The sequence below is a fragment of the Podarcis pityusensis genome, assembly GCF_964106645.2.
Source record: "Podarcis pityusensis genome assembly, chromosome: 10".
NCBI classification, from domain to species: Eukaryota; Metazoa; Chordata; class Lepidosauria; order Squamata; family Lacertidae; genus Podarcis; species Podarcis pityusensis.
Window position 1 is genome coordinate 45634272 of NC_138035.1, and position 16840 is coordinate 45651111.

General features: G+C 42.7%; 1 protein-coding gene across 2 annotated transcripts in view; it reads left to right on the plus strand.

Moving 5' to 3' along the window:
• PTPRR (protein tyrosine phosphatase receptor type R) overlaps window positions 1-16840 on the plus strand; it is a 104144-nt gene that overhangs the window by 69508 nt on the left and 17796 nt on the right. For both annotated transcript variants that reach the window (XM_080971167.1, XM_080971168.1), the window contains exon 6: window positions 1627-1889. In XM_080971167.1, the coding sequence (XP_080827293.1) occupies window positions 1627-1889 (263 nt within the window). The remainder of the gene's footprint in view (window positions 1-1626; window positions 1890-16840) is intronic.

Sequence of the window (16840 nt, forward strand, 5' to 3'; positions counted from 1 at the left end):
TCCTTTTTGAAGAGGGCTTCACAGATGATGGCTATGCAGCTCGACTGGTGGCGAGAAACCATGGGTGATATTTTCCCACTCAGAGTAGAGCTATTGAAGTTAGTTGTTAATTAGATTCAAAGGCTCTACTCTGACTAGGACATGCTGAACACCACCCTATGTATGCAGCACACTTTGCATAGACCATTCTTCATTCAGCTTGGAGGGGGGAGAGGGCAGAGGGTAGATTAGGAGCCCTTTGAATGGAAGTTTTTGATGTTTGATGTTTTACTGTGTTTTTAATATTCTGTTGGAAGCCGCCCAGAGTGGCTGGGGAGGCCCGGCCAGATGGGTGGGGTATAAGTATTATTATTATTATTATTATTATTATTATTATTATTTTATTATTATTATTATTATTATTTTGGATCTACTGGTTCAAAGTAGCATCAGAGCTTTGTTATGGTTGGTTGCAGGTTCTTTTGGGCAATTAAAGTGAATTAGCAAATATAATAAGTATATAATAAATAATAGTAATGAAGTATATCGTCAAATGTTTATTATTCCCAACTGCTAGACACCAAAAATGCCCCCACCTTTTCATTTATGCTCATGAAATAAAGGAAGTTGGGGGCAGGGAGCAGGGAGCAGGGAGCAGAAGTAGATTTTTCTGTGCAAGGATCATGCAGTTCTCATACTCCAAACAAAATCCCGGGCTAATAATTCTTAATTGAAAATGTCTATTTTTTTGCATCCCGTTCTGGTTGATGGATCTTGAGGTTCTACTACTAAAAAAAGCAATGTAGATTCCACATGCCTGAAATCTGCTGACTCCAGAGCTGGGGGGTATTCGTGCAGAATCCTTTGTATATATGTCCCTTAGATGGATTGGAGTGGTTACATTTTTTGAAGTGTATGCTAGGAGTATTTAAGAGTTAAATGGGAACCTAGATTGTAATAAATCTATAGATTCTGTGGGTCCTGGTGTGGGAGTAAGGTCCATTGAACTGAATGGGGCTTACTACTGAATAGACAAGCATAAGATTGCACCATTGAGAGGTATGGGGCACTGTTCAAGATTGCTGTTTGAAGGAAAGGATCAATCTTTTGATATGTTTTATACATTCTGCCCCAATGTTTCTTTTCTTTGCAATAATTCTGGTTCAGTTACTTCCCTCTGTATCTCATTTATCTTTTTCAAAAAGCAACTGAAATGACAGATATTGGCATGAAGATGATTCCCAAAGAACCCTCAGCTGCAGACAATACAAACTGAGGTTTATTTACAGGAAGTGCTGAGTATTCTGGTCTCATCCCTACCATACATTTAAAGCACATTGCATGCACATTTTAAACACGTGGCTTCATCCCAAAGGATCCTGGGAAATGCAGTTTACCCTTCACAGAGCTACATTTATTAGCACTTTAAACAAACTACAATTTCCATGATACTTGGGGGGGGGGACTATGTGCTTTAAATGTGGGTGTGACCTCTTTTGAAAAGAATCTGTAGCACAAAATGCTCATTTTAAAACATTGCCACTGACATTCTTTGCCGTTGACTGATGCCTTGTTTAATCCAGTTTGTCTCTCTCCCCCCCCCCCCCAATTTAAGATAAAATCAGCTCTTCTCTCTGTTTTCAATAGGTGCTGTACCGACTGAAAGAGAAAATACAATTTTCGGTGAGACAAGATAAGAACAAGAAACAGGAAATACACCTTTCATCCATCCCACTGCAGAGAACTCCGTCTGAGTACAAGGCAGCAAACAGAATGGTCCAACCCGAACCGGCTCCTAAAGCTGTGAATGTCATAGTAGATCCACAAGGGCAATGTGCTCCTGAGATCAAGCCCACCCTTTCAACCAGCCCATCACCTTTCAAGATCAAGTCAGTGGGGCTTCAAGAAAGGTAGGATTACACCTCTCCAGATGCAGTTTGCCATTGTTCCCCTTTGCGGTTATAAGCAGGTGAGACAAGTGATGTGGCCCTGCAAATGTTGTTGTGCTCCTCTTGCCATCAGTCCCAGCCAAGCAGGAGCAGAGATGATGGGAGCTTATTCATTCATTCAATTTGTATGCTGTCCATCTACCCAAACGCTCTGGGACTTGTGCTCCAGCAAGATGTAGAAGGCCACAGGTTGCCCACCCCTGCTATAAAGGAAGTTATTTTTTGAGTACTTTGGAGATTATAATTTGCACTTAAACTGCCAAGTATTGAAATAATGTTTGGAATCAGTAAAGGTAAAAAAAAAAAGGTTGGAAGCTTCCAAAGAGGAAAACAAACATGCTTTGAATCCGCAATGTGATCTTTATGGATTGAGTGGTTAATTTCATCATTTTGCTTTCCTGTGTTTATGTCCTGGCCTCGGTTGCAGCACATCTGCTGGAAAGCCATCAATTAGAAACATACCTTCTAGTGCAAGCACTTTTCATAAATCATCAATATGCTGCACAGTGACTCTTGTTGGCTAAAGTGCCTAAGCCCAGCTAGCAGACAAAAGAAAGATGCAAAGAGCATGCAGGCAACAGAAGCGAGGTGGGAGGGTGGGTGGGTGCTCAAAAATATTGTTATTTAAGAGCATTGCTGTTTAGGAAGAACAGATTCCTTTTAAACAATAGCATCTCCCCAATAGATGCATTTTCATCAAAGGTATGTCAGAAATTGCAACAGTGTACAAGATGTGTTCTGAATACTTAAAAGGGCTTCCCTTTTGTTCAAATAAAGGAGTCCTGCTGGTTTCTCTGTGCAATAAAATAGTCAACAATGAAGAAAGGCCATTGGTTCTCTAGAGGGAAATGGAAATTCTACAGATATTGCCCAGGTTGCATGGATATCTGTACCTGGATGGGGAACCATAACAGCTTCCACCAATCAGCCGTTTTGGAGAGAGACCCAATCAATCAGGAGAAAGATGGGGAGCTGGCTTTGGTACCCCATCACAACTGCCTCTCCTTTCCCTGCCAAAGAGATAGTAAATGGAGATCTGCTCAGTTGGATTAGAACCATTATGTATTTAGTGATCCCAAAGCTTCTTTTGAGATCTTGAAATCTGCACATAAATGTAGTAGTCTATCACAATCTCTCTGGATTACTGAGCTGCAGATAGACACAAATTTTATTTAAAGAGAACAGAGTAAGATCGCTCCCCGCACCCCTTTCAGACATCATGTGGTTTTCTTCCTCTGGAGCAACTACAGTTCTGGCCAAGTCATTATTTTTACAAACTGGAGAGGGATTATTAGCAGGCCCCTGCCCTAGGTATACATGCTAGAGACATAAATCCTTTTGCTTATAAAGGTGGCCCCTTTGACATTTGTTGAAAACATTGCTGTTATTATCATGTTCATAAAAAGTAACAACATAAAGTGTTCTTCAAAGTGCCCTGCTTCCTGCCTCTCCACCCCAGATCAGTCTTAAAATATAGCTTAGGGTGGGCTTTTGATCCTTACAGAACATTTTGCTCCCCTTAACACACTTCAATATGAAATAGCACTCTGGCAAAGTCTGAAACAGGTGTACAAAATTCTAGCTAATATGGGATATATGATATGAGCAGACAGATCTCTACTGCATTGTTGAACAATTCATACCTGAATTGGGTGGGGTGCAGCAGAGAGAACTAAGTGAATCAGGTGTCCGTGTGAAATAGTTTCCTCATACGCGACATTGTCTGTGTGGTGAAGAGAAAAGGGCATGTCTGCCCCCCCCCCCCAAATGTGTACTATGTTTCCTCCCAACATCTCTCTCAACCATTCTCCATCAGTGAACAAGAAAATAAATAGCATTGAGAAGGAGAGATTTGGGGGGGGGGGGTGAAATTCTCATGGATGAGGTGCAGAGGTTTAGATTATTGTAAGTTATCCTTATAGTAACTCTTCAAGGTAGGACAGTTTTAGCATCCCACATATTGAAGATGCAGGCTAAGGTGATGGCGACTTGCCTAAGGCTTCTCACAGTGCAGTCCTACACATGTTTACTCAAAAGTAAGCCCCATGGAGATCAATGGGTTCGACTCCCTGGTCAGTGTGATGGGAATTGTCATTCATCACCAACCTAAAGTTTGAACCAGGAACATCTTGCTCTGAAATTCACCTTCTCAGACAGTGTGTGAGACAACCAGACAAATACTGATGTCTGAAAAATTGAAAGTAGGAAATATCAAGTGGATATAATCTGATGGACAATCACAGTCCCAACACATTATCCTAACTATTTTTAAGACGCTTCAATGCTGTGCAAAATGCCACCGTGAAGCACCGTGTACAGTGGCGAAAACATAATTAATCAGGATTGTGCCACATCTTTCATTATACTACCAGGCATTAGTTCTTCTAGAAGCTTCCAGATTATTAGCAATATTTTGTGAGTTCACTAAATTCACTCCGGAGTATTATTTACGTGCATATGGTGTGGGCTGAGAACTTGCCATAGAGTTCTCCTTGGTGTAGGCGTGATGCTGTTGCTTGGTGGATAGTGACATCTAGCGGAAGAAGATAATATTGTCAGTGGATCTTCTGTTCCATCTGTTACAAATTCTTGTAAGAGTTCATTCGAGAAATTAGAACGTGCCCCCTGGTGGCAATCTTTCTGCTTTAACCAGCTCAGTAGTCCATTTGTATTTCTCTTTCACTATAGTGTGGCCTAATATTACTATCATAAGAGAAGTTACTAGGTAGTAGCAATCTGAGGGAAGGTCTGTTTCCCCCATGTATGTGTATGTGTTTGGGGGTGTTGTTGTTTAGTCGTTTAGTCATGTCCGACTCTTCGTGACCCCATGGACCAGAGCACGCCAGGCACTCCTGTCTTCCACTGCCTCCCGCAGTTTGGTCAAACTCATGCTGGTAGCTTCGAGAACACTATCCAATCATCTCGTCCTCTGTCGTCCCCTTCTCCTTGTGCCCTCCATCTTTCCCAACATCAGGGTCTTTTCCAGGGAGTCTTCTCTTCTCATGAGGTGGCCAAAAGATTGGAGTCTCAGCTTCAGGATCTGTCCTTCCAGTGAGCACTCAGGGCTGATTGGGGGTAGTGATAATTTTATTCTCTAGTGTTCACAGAGGAAATCTGGCATTGGCAATATTGATCTCTACACAGTGAAAAAGAGAGCGGATAATAGGATGCATGCCTTCAGCAACCATTCCTAAGTGGTACCAACTGATCTCTGTGGATTCCATTGGCTACAAATCAGGAAGCAGCCCATTACACTGGCACAAAGCAAGATACAGCATTGACTGGGGTCATTCCCCCTTCTTAGACTTGCCTTTACTTCATCTGTTCCCTTGGGCCTCAGCTAGCTTACCCTTGTTCATATATCTTGGGGTAGAGAGAGAGAGAGAGAGTGCCGCAGCAGTTAAAGAGGTGGGCAACTGAAATATACTCAGAGTCGAGAGTGGATTTCATACTCTTTATTCAGCTCATAGCGGTGAGGGGGAATGGAAGTTCCCCCAAAATATCTGCTTTAAATACATTATTTACACAATGGGCTGCATGTGATTGGCTAATTCCGGGATTCTCCTGTAGGCCAATCAGGTTGTGGATTCACTTCCACCTGGAGCTGGATTGGGTGGCTCCTGCGGACCAGTCATACTGCTGCATTGTTCTAGGACCAATCATACTGCTGCATTCTGAATCCTATTGTTCTAGGACCAATCAGACTGCTGCATTTTGGAACCTATTGTTCCAGGACCAATCAGACTGCTGCATTTTGGATCCTATTCAGCTCAGTACATAACAGCAACCTTTTCAGGATCAAAGATCAACTTCCCACTGGAGAAAGTGACTATAGATACTGCAGGCCTCAAGTCAGCCCCGTCCCCAATGCCTGTCTAGGCCTACTGATCCCAGGAGACCAGCATGCAGCACTCTTCCTTGTAATTCTAATTAGATTATCTAAATACCACAGACTGGTGTCATTTATGGGTTTATCCTATCACGTTTCACGTGTTTTTATTTTTCAAACACAGATGTTAATGGCGGAGGCTGCAATCTTAACCCCACTTATCTGGGAGTAAGCTTCATTGCTCAGTAGGACTTCGAATAGACATGGGATTGTATCCAAGGTTAGTGGACCCATTGGAATTAATGGACATGACTAACTTAGGTCTGTTAATTTCAATTGATCTACTCTCAGTAGAACTTAGTTGGCTGCAACCCATTATGAGGATTGCCCTGCAATTTGGGGAAATCTATACTGGACCTAACTGTCAGGGGTCCCTTTGCGTGCTGAGGTCCCCCAAAACCCCTACCCCAATAACTCAGACATCACACATAATTTTTGTTTAAGGTTTTTGGCATAATTTTGGCCACAACTTTATTTTCATACAAATTGAGAGTGGTTGCTTAGGCATTGGTTATGACTAGCTGTCCCTCTCCCGCCTTGGGGGACAGCACTGACTCCCTAGTCAGTCCCGGAGGAACAAGGTCAGAGTCAGCTGGAGCTGCGACACAGGCCCTCAGCTACTCCGCGCATGCTCCTTGAAGCTTACGCGGCCCGCACCCTGCCGTCAGGGTTTGGACGAAGGGGATGGTAAGCTTCAGAATTCCTTTAACGGAATACCCGTCAGCAGCAGCATTGGAGGGGCAGGCACAGCCAATCCATACCCCTCCACCAACCAATTTTAACCAATGCCTAACCGCCAACCTTACAAGTTGTGACGATTTGCTAAGCAGTAGGCAAAACCCAAAAGGCACGCACTAATCAGCCAATTGGAAAAATTCCTACTGGGCCCCCGCACCAATGCGAACGACCCCATGACAGGCAGAGCAAGGTCAAAGCGCAAGCCCAAACAAGGGAGGGCGGGCGGGAGATCCGATGTCCACAGCGAAAGAGAAAGAGAAAGCTGTGGACCCTGCTTATATAAAGCCATTAATCCCACCCCTAAATTGGCAACATCAAATTTACCCCAGTAACACAATCATCCAATCTGCTCCAGCCCATTGCCATCAATGGCCTGGCTACTAACTGGGGGTTTTGTCTGGCCCCATCCGCAACACGTGCTCTCTCTTTTATGAGAACACGCTTTACCTTTACCTTTATATGTTACAATGTGGGGAGCAGTGCTGGATTTACGTATAAGCTAAACAAGCTATAGCTTAGGGCCGCACTCTTTTGGGGGGGGCAAAAAAATAAAGGGAAAAAACAACCTAGATGTACATTTCCAAAATATAAGATAAAAAACAAATAAAGTAAAACCTACCTACAGCAACAGTGTTTTGTGTTGTGTAGGCACCTATTTGTGGTGTGCAAATGGCTTTAGATACCCATTAGGTCCATAAATTACCATATAGAATATATTCAACACAAAAAAACAACGACAATTTGTTGTTGACAAAGGACAGCTGGACATAGAAAGGGCCGCATTACCTTCAGTAGCTTAGGGCCTCATCCAACCTAAATCCAGCCCTGGTGGGGAGCCCTATTAATGCGCAGGCATGCGCAGCCTCTAAACGCATTCAGTTCAGCAGGTATAGACTAGGCTGGAAAAGGCCACCATTCACCTGTGACAAGCTATCTGCTTTGTCAAATACTTCTGTGGGAAAAAAGCAGGGCCTCAAGTGTTTCTTCCGCTCTCATACCTTTTAGGTACTGATAAATTCCTTCCTTTCTAATATTTAATTAATTGAGCAGAATTGCTGGCTTAAGTATCGCTGCTTGTGCTATTTATAAGCTAATTATTATTAAACATTTCCTGCCTTTATGGTTCAGCATTCTGTTAACGGACTTTCGGGCATTGTGTAGCTCTCTGCAATTTGAATAATGAAACCGAGCCAGTGTTTGTGGATGGTTTCACAAGCATGAGAACCTAATATATATTTACAGGAAGGGATCTGGAATTTCCTGGCCGAAATACACAGCTTTGCATAGATTTGGAGGATAAATTTACTCCATTGTGTTGAGATGAATATGCTTTTCTTTGTGCTTAATATAACCCTTAGGCATTTGCTTTCAGGGAAATGTCAGTAACAATTGTTTAAACCAGAAGCTTGGGATAACCCCCCCAAAAAAAGTTGTTTCAGAAGAGTATTTCAAAGATTGGACACAATGGAGGGGAGAGTGCTGTGGTTTAGTTATTTATAAAAATGTTTGTATACCACAGTTTCATTTGAAAATTTCAACATAGTATGCAACAATTATAATACCATAAAAAGCAGCACAAAAGCAACCCCACCAGGTTCCTATCAATGCCCAATGCCTTAGCCAAGCCTATTCTTTCCTGTAATCAATAAAGTTAATTCAACCCAGTACCAGTCTTCTATGACATTATTGTAGCCCTCCCTTCTCCTGCCATAACCATTATGCACCTGTGCTGGCAATTATAATACCATTAAAAAAACAAAAATTAAACTGTATCACCAGCTAACTGTTATTGGGGTGGGGGTTCATCATCTGCATACGTCAGGCAGCGAAGAAACATTTCCAGCAAACATTCCAGAGTTACTGTAGAATGCATTTGCTGAATCTCTTTTGGAAGAGGATTCCACAGGAATGGGTCAGTAACGCAGAAGGCTTGGTTTCCTGTTGATGTCAAATGAGCCTCACCAAGATGGGGGGCAACCCACAATGCTTTTGCAGATGGTGGTGATTGAGCTGGGATTTAAGGGTTCAGGCAGTCCTTAAGGTACCCTGTTCTTATGGATTAGATCAGGGTTTCCCAATCTTGGGTCTCCAGCTGTTGTTGGACTACAACTCCCATCATCCCTAGCTAGCAGGAGCAGTGGTCAGGGAGGATGGGAATTGTAGTCCAAAAACAGCTGGAGACCCAAGGTTGGGAAACCCCAGTTTTAGATCATTCCTCTTGAGTATTGAAAGCATGAATAGGCAACACGTGTACTGGCCCCACTCTCTACAGTTTGTGCATTTGGTGGCCTTATGAAATGCCCCATGTGCAAAGAGATGTCCATGCCTAGGGCTCCTCCATGCAAGGGGAGTCTCCTGACTAGTCTAGGATTCCTCCTCTCATGGAACAGCCAGATGTGAGGCCAGTGGATGCATGTGGCTGACACGCATGACATCAGCAGGGGTCATGCTAACTACCACAACTCCACAAGCCCCTCGCACATGTTTTCAGCACACGAAAGACCTTAAGACAAAGTAATTTGAAATATCGTAATTTAGGGAAGTGAATTTAAACGAAGCTAAAGTTTTAAGTAGGCATTTTCTCTTACTGATTCACAATGCAGCTATTTCAGTCTGAGGGGAAATGGAGAAAAAACATCAGGTTAGTATCTTCAGGGCCGAAATACAGCTGTTTGTGACAGTAAATCAGGAACAGGGAACTTGAGGCTCTGGAGGTGTTTTGTTGGACTACAACTCCCATCAGCTGCAGCCAGCATGGCCAATGGTCAGGGATGATGAGAGTGGTTGTCTAGAGGGCCCCACCCCTGCAGTAAATATTCACAACAGAGACTTCATATATTTACAACAGGAAGCTCTTTCCGCTGAACACAGAGCATTGCCTTTTTTGTTGTACGCTGTGTCCTATACCAAAGGAGATCTTCCACCTTTCCTAAGAAACAATGTTCAAAAGAGCTCATAAACTGTGGTTATATTTTGGATTAGACAACTCCCAAGAGACACTTCGTTTTTATGACAATTCTACTTACAGCATCAGCATCTCCAGAGTCAAATAAATCTGCAGTTGCCACCACACTAATACAAAGCCTTTTATGTAAATTAGGCCAGTGTTTTGTTTTGCTTTTTTTCCTAAGAGAAGCGTAAGCATATTGCAGGCTCACAGTTCTTATCATGACCTGATTCTTGTTACAGTCGTTGCTACTGGTTTTAGCTTGTACACAGGAAACTGCAGTGCCAATCAATATCATTCCCAAGGTGACAGGAAACCTTCTTCAGTCAGTTGTTGATTGCGCTTGTCTTTGCTGCACCACCCATTGCATTTATTCCCTTTGGCTGAACTTAAGACAGATTAATCACTGGCTGACATCTGGCAGACAGTTTTGGTAGCTTGTCAGTGATTTGTCTCAGTGGCTTGTTAAAAGGTTCCTTGTATTTATAAGTGGCTGGGGGTGAGAGGAAGGGAAGGAGCAATAGCTTAGACTGCAACGTAGGGCCCACTTATCTAGGAGAAAGCCCCATTGAACTCAATAAGTCTTATTTCTGACACGAGAGCACTAAAATCGTTTTCAAAGAGTTTAGAATTTTCCGTTCCCCCAACATTTTAGGAGGATGAATAGTGTCAATCTGTGGCTATGCAGCATTAAGAAAACCAGGGTGTGTGAATGCAGTTAAATGCATGTACAAATTAAATAATTGTTCAGTCTGTATTGGTCTGCCTTGCTCACTTTAAGCTCCCAATTGTTCCTCTGAAGCCCCACCCTAACCCTCCCCACAGCAAATAATGGTCTCATCAGCTTTTGAATGCAGAAAATCCCAGGTACAGCCCTGGGATTTTCCAGGATTTTCCCAGCATCTCCAGGCAAGACTGGGACTGTCCCTTGTCTGAAACCCTAGGGAGCCTCAGAGTGTAGACACTGCTGAGCTAGCTAGATGATGGATCTGACTTGGTAGACAGCAGCACCCCTGGTTCTTCATCAACCAGGCTAACGCCAGCCTTGATGGCAGACTGTATGGGGAGGGCAAGCCTGACTATGCACCTCAGCAGATACATTGCATACCGGTGTGTTCTGCATACAAAGACCTGATTCCTTGTGGAATCACTGTCAGCAAAGGATACTTTTGTCCTTGCTGCATCTGAGAGCACTGTTCCGGTGCTTTACCTTTCCATGTAGGAATGAACAGCAACCAGTCACTTAATACAAGGGGAAAGTAAAAGCATGCACTCAGGGCCACTGCTAATGTGGTGACTCCAGTCGTTGAGAATCAAGTCCTCTCCTAACCACACAGACCATCTGATTTGTGTTTCTTGTTCACAATAGATGGGGAACCCTCCAACTCTCAGCATCCCTGACTATTGGGCCACACTGATTGGTGCTGATGGGATAACTATCTGGAGGGCTATAGATTCCCAGTCCCTATGCTAGAGAGTGATGGACCAGCAGGAGAGCAGTACAAAATGTTGGGAAGTTGATACGGATGTGAGGGTGTGGGTGTGGTTGTGTGTGTACACACACACACACACACACACACACAGCGAGAGGCATGAATCTTGGGGGGAGGGTTTATTGTCAATGTTTCATCTGAAAGTATGGTTTACATGATAACATTCCAGTTTGATGGTAGAACTAATTGACAGGAAAAGATGGGAGGCTGTCTAAGCGTTCAGTTGTTCCCGTTGCTCAGCAGCACAGCCTTATCGAGGGAAGTACAGGAGTGAATTGGCAGTACTTTAGAAAGCCTGATTAAAAGAGGGAAAGCTGAAATTGCTCTCATGTCAGCTGTTTCCCTGCACAGGATGTTGAGCGATTCCTGTCCCAACCAGATACTGATTGCTTAAAACTTAAGTCTAGAAGTACTTGTCGAAATCATTTCCTTCATTTTTTTTTATTTTTATTTTTTTTGAGATGATAGAAGTCTGAATGAGTGACTTGGAGTGTGAAGTTGGGCATTGAAGATGCTGGGCAGTTCATGAGACATAGAATCAACAGGGTTGAAAGGGAGCCACAAAGATCATCCAGTTGACTCCTCTGCCAGTGCAAGAAACCCACAACTGCCACATCCCTGGTGGGTGACCATTGAGCCACAGCTTTAAACCAAGGCAGTCTGTGTGGCCCAAGTAATACAGGTGCCTAAGTAATGTGGTCCCACTTCCCTTAACCTTTTTAACCTTTAAAGCCCTATACGGCCTAGGACCCTCACACCTACAGGACCACCTCTCCTAGTATGTCCCCCAGAGGACCTTACGGTCTTCAAACAAAAACACCTTGGAGGTCCCGGCCACAGAGAGGATAGGCTGGCCTCAACCAGAGCCAGGGCTTTTTCGGCTGTGGCCCCGATCTGGTGGAACACTTTCTCACAAGAGACTAGGGCCCTGCGGGACTTGACACCCTTCCACAGGGCCTGCAAGACAGAGCTGTTCCACCAGGCCTTTGGCCAGGGCACAGCCTGACTCCCTTCTTTGGCAATCTTCACAGAACTCTAGCCCAATGGTTACCATTAATTTGATTTGAACTGATTTTATAATGAATTGGTTTTAGAATGCTGTAGACGCAAAGATACAATAAGCAGAAAGGAGAACCAAGGAAGACCAAAGTTGTGTCAGAAAACTTGGGGACAACAGACACACAGCTTGTTTAGATGCTATCCTGATTCCGTGGCTTGCTATCAGGAAGCAGGGTCCATGGAGATGTGCCACTGTTAGCTGTTTGTATGAAGGATTGTCCCCTGGCATAGGCTAACAGGGACACATACCTTGAATAATATCCTGTCCCTCTGCTCACACATTTAACTAACTGGTCAACAAAGTCCCATAAAGAGTGGTTTATTTAATTTTAGAATAGCCCTATAATTGTCGATTTTCACACAGTCTTTTGCCCATAAATGCAACAAGTAGCTTAAGCAGTCAGCACTAAATCCTGCGTCCTGTCCCAATTAACAATCGGTTTCAAGATAATTTTTTAAGTACAAGCAAGGCCATCCATCCATCCATTTCCCACCTTTCTTCCATCATGGAACCCAAAGCGGTTCTCAAATGGTCTCCCTTCCAGGTGGATTCACATATGCATGTATATCACGGAATTTATCGCAGTTGTCCTACACATGTCAGGGGTGTTTAAAGATGCCTGTATGATGTCCTAAATGTGTTCGGCTGTCTTCCAAGACAGAGCTGTTGGTCTGAAAAAAGTGCAGTGGTTGTGAATAGTGTATGCATGGACATTGCTAGGGTTAAGCCAGTTGGCGTTTTATGTATTCATGCCATCTGAATTAATGGGGTGGTTAATTAAAAACAACCACCTGGCATATCTCAGCAGCAGCTGGCACATGCCACCCTAGGCACACAAGTGCTTGCACAGTGTGCTTTTCACTTTCTGCTCTCTGTGATCGCTGTTCATAGACTGGCTACCCGGTCTTTAAAGCATGTTCATGCCACACTCTGTACATGATGCTCTGTGTGCTTTCTTCTTTACAAACGTCACACACAAAGAAGCCCTAGGGAGCTGTTCCTATCAAACTAAAGTGCAGCATGCATGCTTTTTCTGTGTGTCCCCACCGCACCCAAATGGGATAATTTGCCTGATCGCTTGCTCTCCCACCAACCCCTTTGTGGTGCTAATTCCAATGTGTTTGGTTTTTATTTTACAGATTTTCAGTTGAAAGCAAAGGACAAAATATCTAAGTACTTTGCTTCATTGTATGATGTTGATATTAGAAAACAGGCTCTCTAAAAGTCTGTTTGGAAAGAGAGAACCAGAGAGCCCTAGAGCCAGAAATAGGGTTGCAAACCCCACAGGGCAGTGTACTACACTTGTACTGAAAGAACAAGAACAATTTAGCACCTTTGTGCTGATGAGCATGGAAACGGCTATAGCATATTGCAAGGATCCTGGGAACACTGTGGAAAAACCTATCCTCCTTCGGGATTCATCCCCAAATATACAGAAGGCAGAATTCACAGGATATACACACACCTAGAGGGTCCACATCCAGGCAGCTTAATTCATTGTTGAGGATCTTGTGGTGCTTTTTAGATGCACCTGGAACTTGCTTGCACAAGCAGCATTTAATAATAATAATAATAATAATAATAATAATAATAATAATTTTATTATTACATTTCTACCCCGCTTTTCCTCGAAAGAACTCAAGGTAGCATACATAATTCTCTTCCTCACAGTGCTCTACCTTCACAGTGTGCTTCATAGCCAAGTGGAGATTTGAACCCGGGCCTCCCAGGTCTTAGTCCAACATTCTTTTTTTCTTTCTTTCTTTCTTGAAAATTTATTGATTTGGTTTTTCAAATTAAAAAATTACAGAGATATATCAAACATAAATCAGAAAAACAAGATTCCAAGGAATCTCTTGGACTTCCATCCTCCCCTTTGTGGGCCCTGTTATTAATCCTTTCTTCTCACACCTCTTATGATAATCCAAGCCCTTTACCTCTTCCATTATGTCCAGAATTCAACCTTAAACCACAAATGATATTCCAATCCTACTAACGATTTTAACTGTTTACAATGGTCTTTCAGATAAGTTTCCTCCATTCCTTATGAAACTTTTGGTCTTCCTGATTTCTGACTCTTCCAGTCATTTTCACCATTTCAGCATAGTCCATTAACTTCACCTGCCATTCTTCTCTGGTAGGAACTTTATCTTCTTTCCATCTCTGGGCCAGTAACATCCGTGAAGCCGTGCTCACATACATAATAGTCTTCTCTGCATCTTTGGGATTTCAGCACCTAGAATTCCTAAACGGAAGGCTTCAGGCTTTTCAACAAAGGTTATTTTAAACATTTTTTCAACTCATTATATATCATTTCCCAAGATCCTTTTACTGCCTTACAATTCCACCACATATGATAAAAGGTGCCTTCTTTTTCCTTGCATTTCCAGCATACATTTGAGCATGTTTTATACACTTTTGCTAATTTACTAGGAGTTAAATACTATCGGCACATCATTTTCATATAATTTTCTTTCAACATGCCGTGAACTTTAAATCCCAAACTTTAAAACTCTAGTTACAGGTAGATAGCCATGTTGGTCTCCTGTAGTCGAAACAAAAGAAAAAAAATCCTTCCAGTAGCACCTTAGAGACCAACTAAGTTTGTTATTGGTATGAGCTTTCGTGTGCATGCACACTTCTGCAGATATTGGTACAGTATGTGAAGAAGTGTGCATGCACACGAAAGCTCATACCAATAACAAACTTAGTTTTTCCCAAGCTGTAAGCTATATATTATTCCCAAAGTCTCTCGCCCAGGTCCTAGTCCAACATTCTAACCATTACACCACACTTGCCTCTTCGGCCATCCTTTCTCTTTGCCTGTCAGTGCAATCTCCAGATCAGGATGTGCATAGTTGTGATGCAGTCTTAACATGCAAAGCCAAGCACCTTTCCTCTGTAATCGGTCCTCCTGCCAGCTAATGAATGGCTTCCTTCCACCTGCCCTGTTGACACTGTCTAACAAACAGCCCCCAGCAGCAACGGGGAATCTCGGCAAATGTCCTGGAGGTCTGGGAGGGCAGAAGGAAGCGGCTCCTCCCTTTGTCTGGAATACCAAAGTGAGAAGGCAGAGACTTTTAGACATCGGTCAGCCTTGTTTAATTCCTTGAACAGATTGGGAGAAAGGAAAATTTGCATGGCAGTCCAGTTTGCATTGGAAGAAAGCAGTGAATTTAAACTACATTGAGAGAGCAGGGTGCCAAATGAAATAGCCACGTATGACGAGAGAAGCGATTTAAATGTAAAGTGCGAAAAAAGTATAAACAGTACAATGAGAATGATTGGAGGACTTGTTTTGTCAGAAGTCTTTTTTATTTAAGTGTTTAATTAAGTATAAATTAGGAAGATTAAGTGTTTTTTATGTAGGTAGATTTGCTTTTTCTTCTTTCTTTGTTCTGTATTTTCTTTTCTTTTTTCTTAATTGTTTTTTCTTTAATTTACTTTTTGTAGTATGAGATTGTAAATTCTTTGTATAAGTGTGTAATTTAAATTAATAAAAAAGGAAGAAAGGAAAATTTGCATGGCAGTCCAATTTGCATTGGAAGAAAGCAGTAAATTTAAACTACATTGAGAGAGCAGGGTGCCAAATGAAATAGCCACGTATGACGAGAGAAGCGATTTAAATGTAAAGTACAGGCAGGAAATAACCCCTTTAAAGGCTTGATGGTTTTCACCAGCATGGATGCCCCCGAGAAGGAGAAGAGGAGTTTCTTGTAGAATATTTCCTAGTTCAATGTCTCTTCCATTCACCCTTGCCTCACTCGCTCAAAACTGCTGTGTGAATCAGTTGGGGAGGATGCGAAATATTCTGAAATTTTAGGAGGATTTGTGAGTTTCTACAGAAAAGCCTTCCTAAGAAGAACTGCCTCATAATCTTCTTACATTTATATCTCATCCTTCTTTCATCCTGTAACCCAAGACAGCATGCATGATGTACTCAGGTGGTCATTCATTCAGGAACTGTCCAGTCTTAGACCTGCTTAGCTTTAGCAAAGAGGTGCTGAAGGCCTTGACGCATTTCTTATCACTGACATTAGGGAAAGGTAAAGGTGTGACTAAACTGCTACTGGCACATGGAGGACCTTGATGAGTGCCAGAGCGCACGGAAATGCCCAACACCCACCACAGTGGTACCTATTTACCTACTTGCACTGGTATGCTTTCAAACTGCTAGGTTGGCAGAAGCTGGGACAGAGCAACAGGAGCTCACCCCATCGCGGGGATCCGAACTGCTGACCTTCCGATCAAGAAGCCCAAGAAGCTCAGTAGTTTAGACCACAGTGCCACCTGCATCCCTAACACTGACGTTAAATACCATTTGGAACAATTCTTTGTTATTCCCTAACCATTTGAATAGCAAATTTATATGTATAATTCTTGTGTTTCTTTCCATACATCTCCTTAAACTGTTTCCAATGAATTGCCTTATTTACGCCTGTCCACCAGGGCTGTTGCACAGTTTTCTTGATCAATCTCTTGAACTGGAAAAAGCTATAAATTCAAAGTTATAATTAGATCTGGCCACATTTCTTTTTTTGTTGCTAAAAAGGAAGTAGCCCTTTTGCCACGACTGACAGATATAACAATGTAAAAGCCAAAGAAAATATTAACATTTCAATTGTGCTTTGTTACAAAACAAAACAAATGGGTTTTCTCTGCTTGCTGGGGAAAAGAAAACGCAGACCCTTTTAGAAAGTTAAGATTCCACACCATCTGAGGGGGCAGTGGATCTAGTTGCCTGGGCACCTTCTTCCCCCTGATATTTGCCCCCTTGTGAACAGT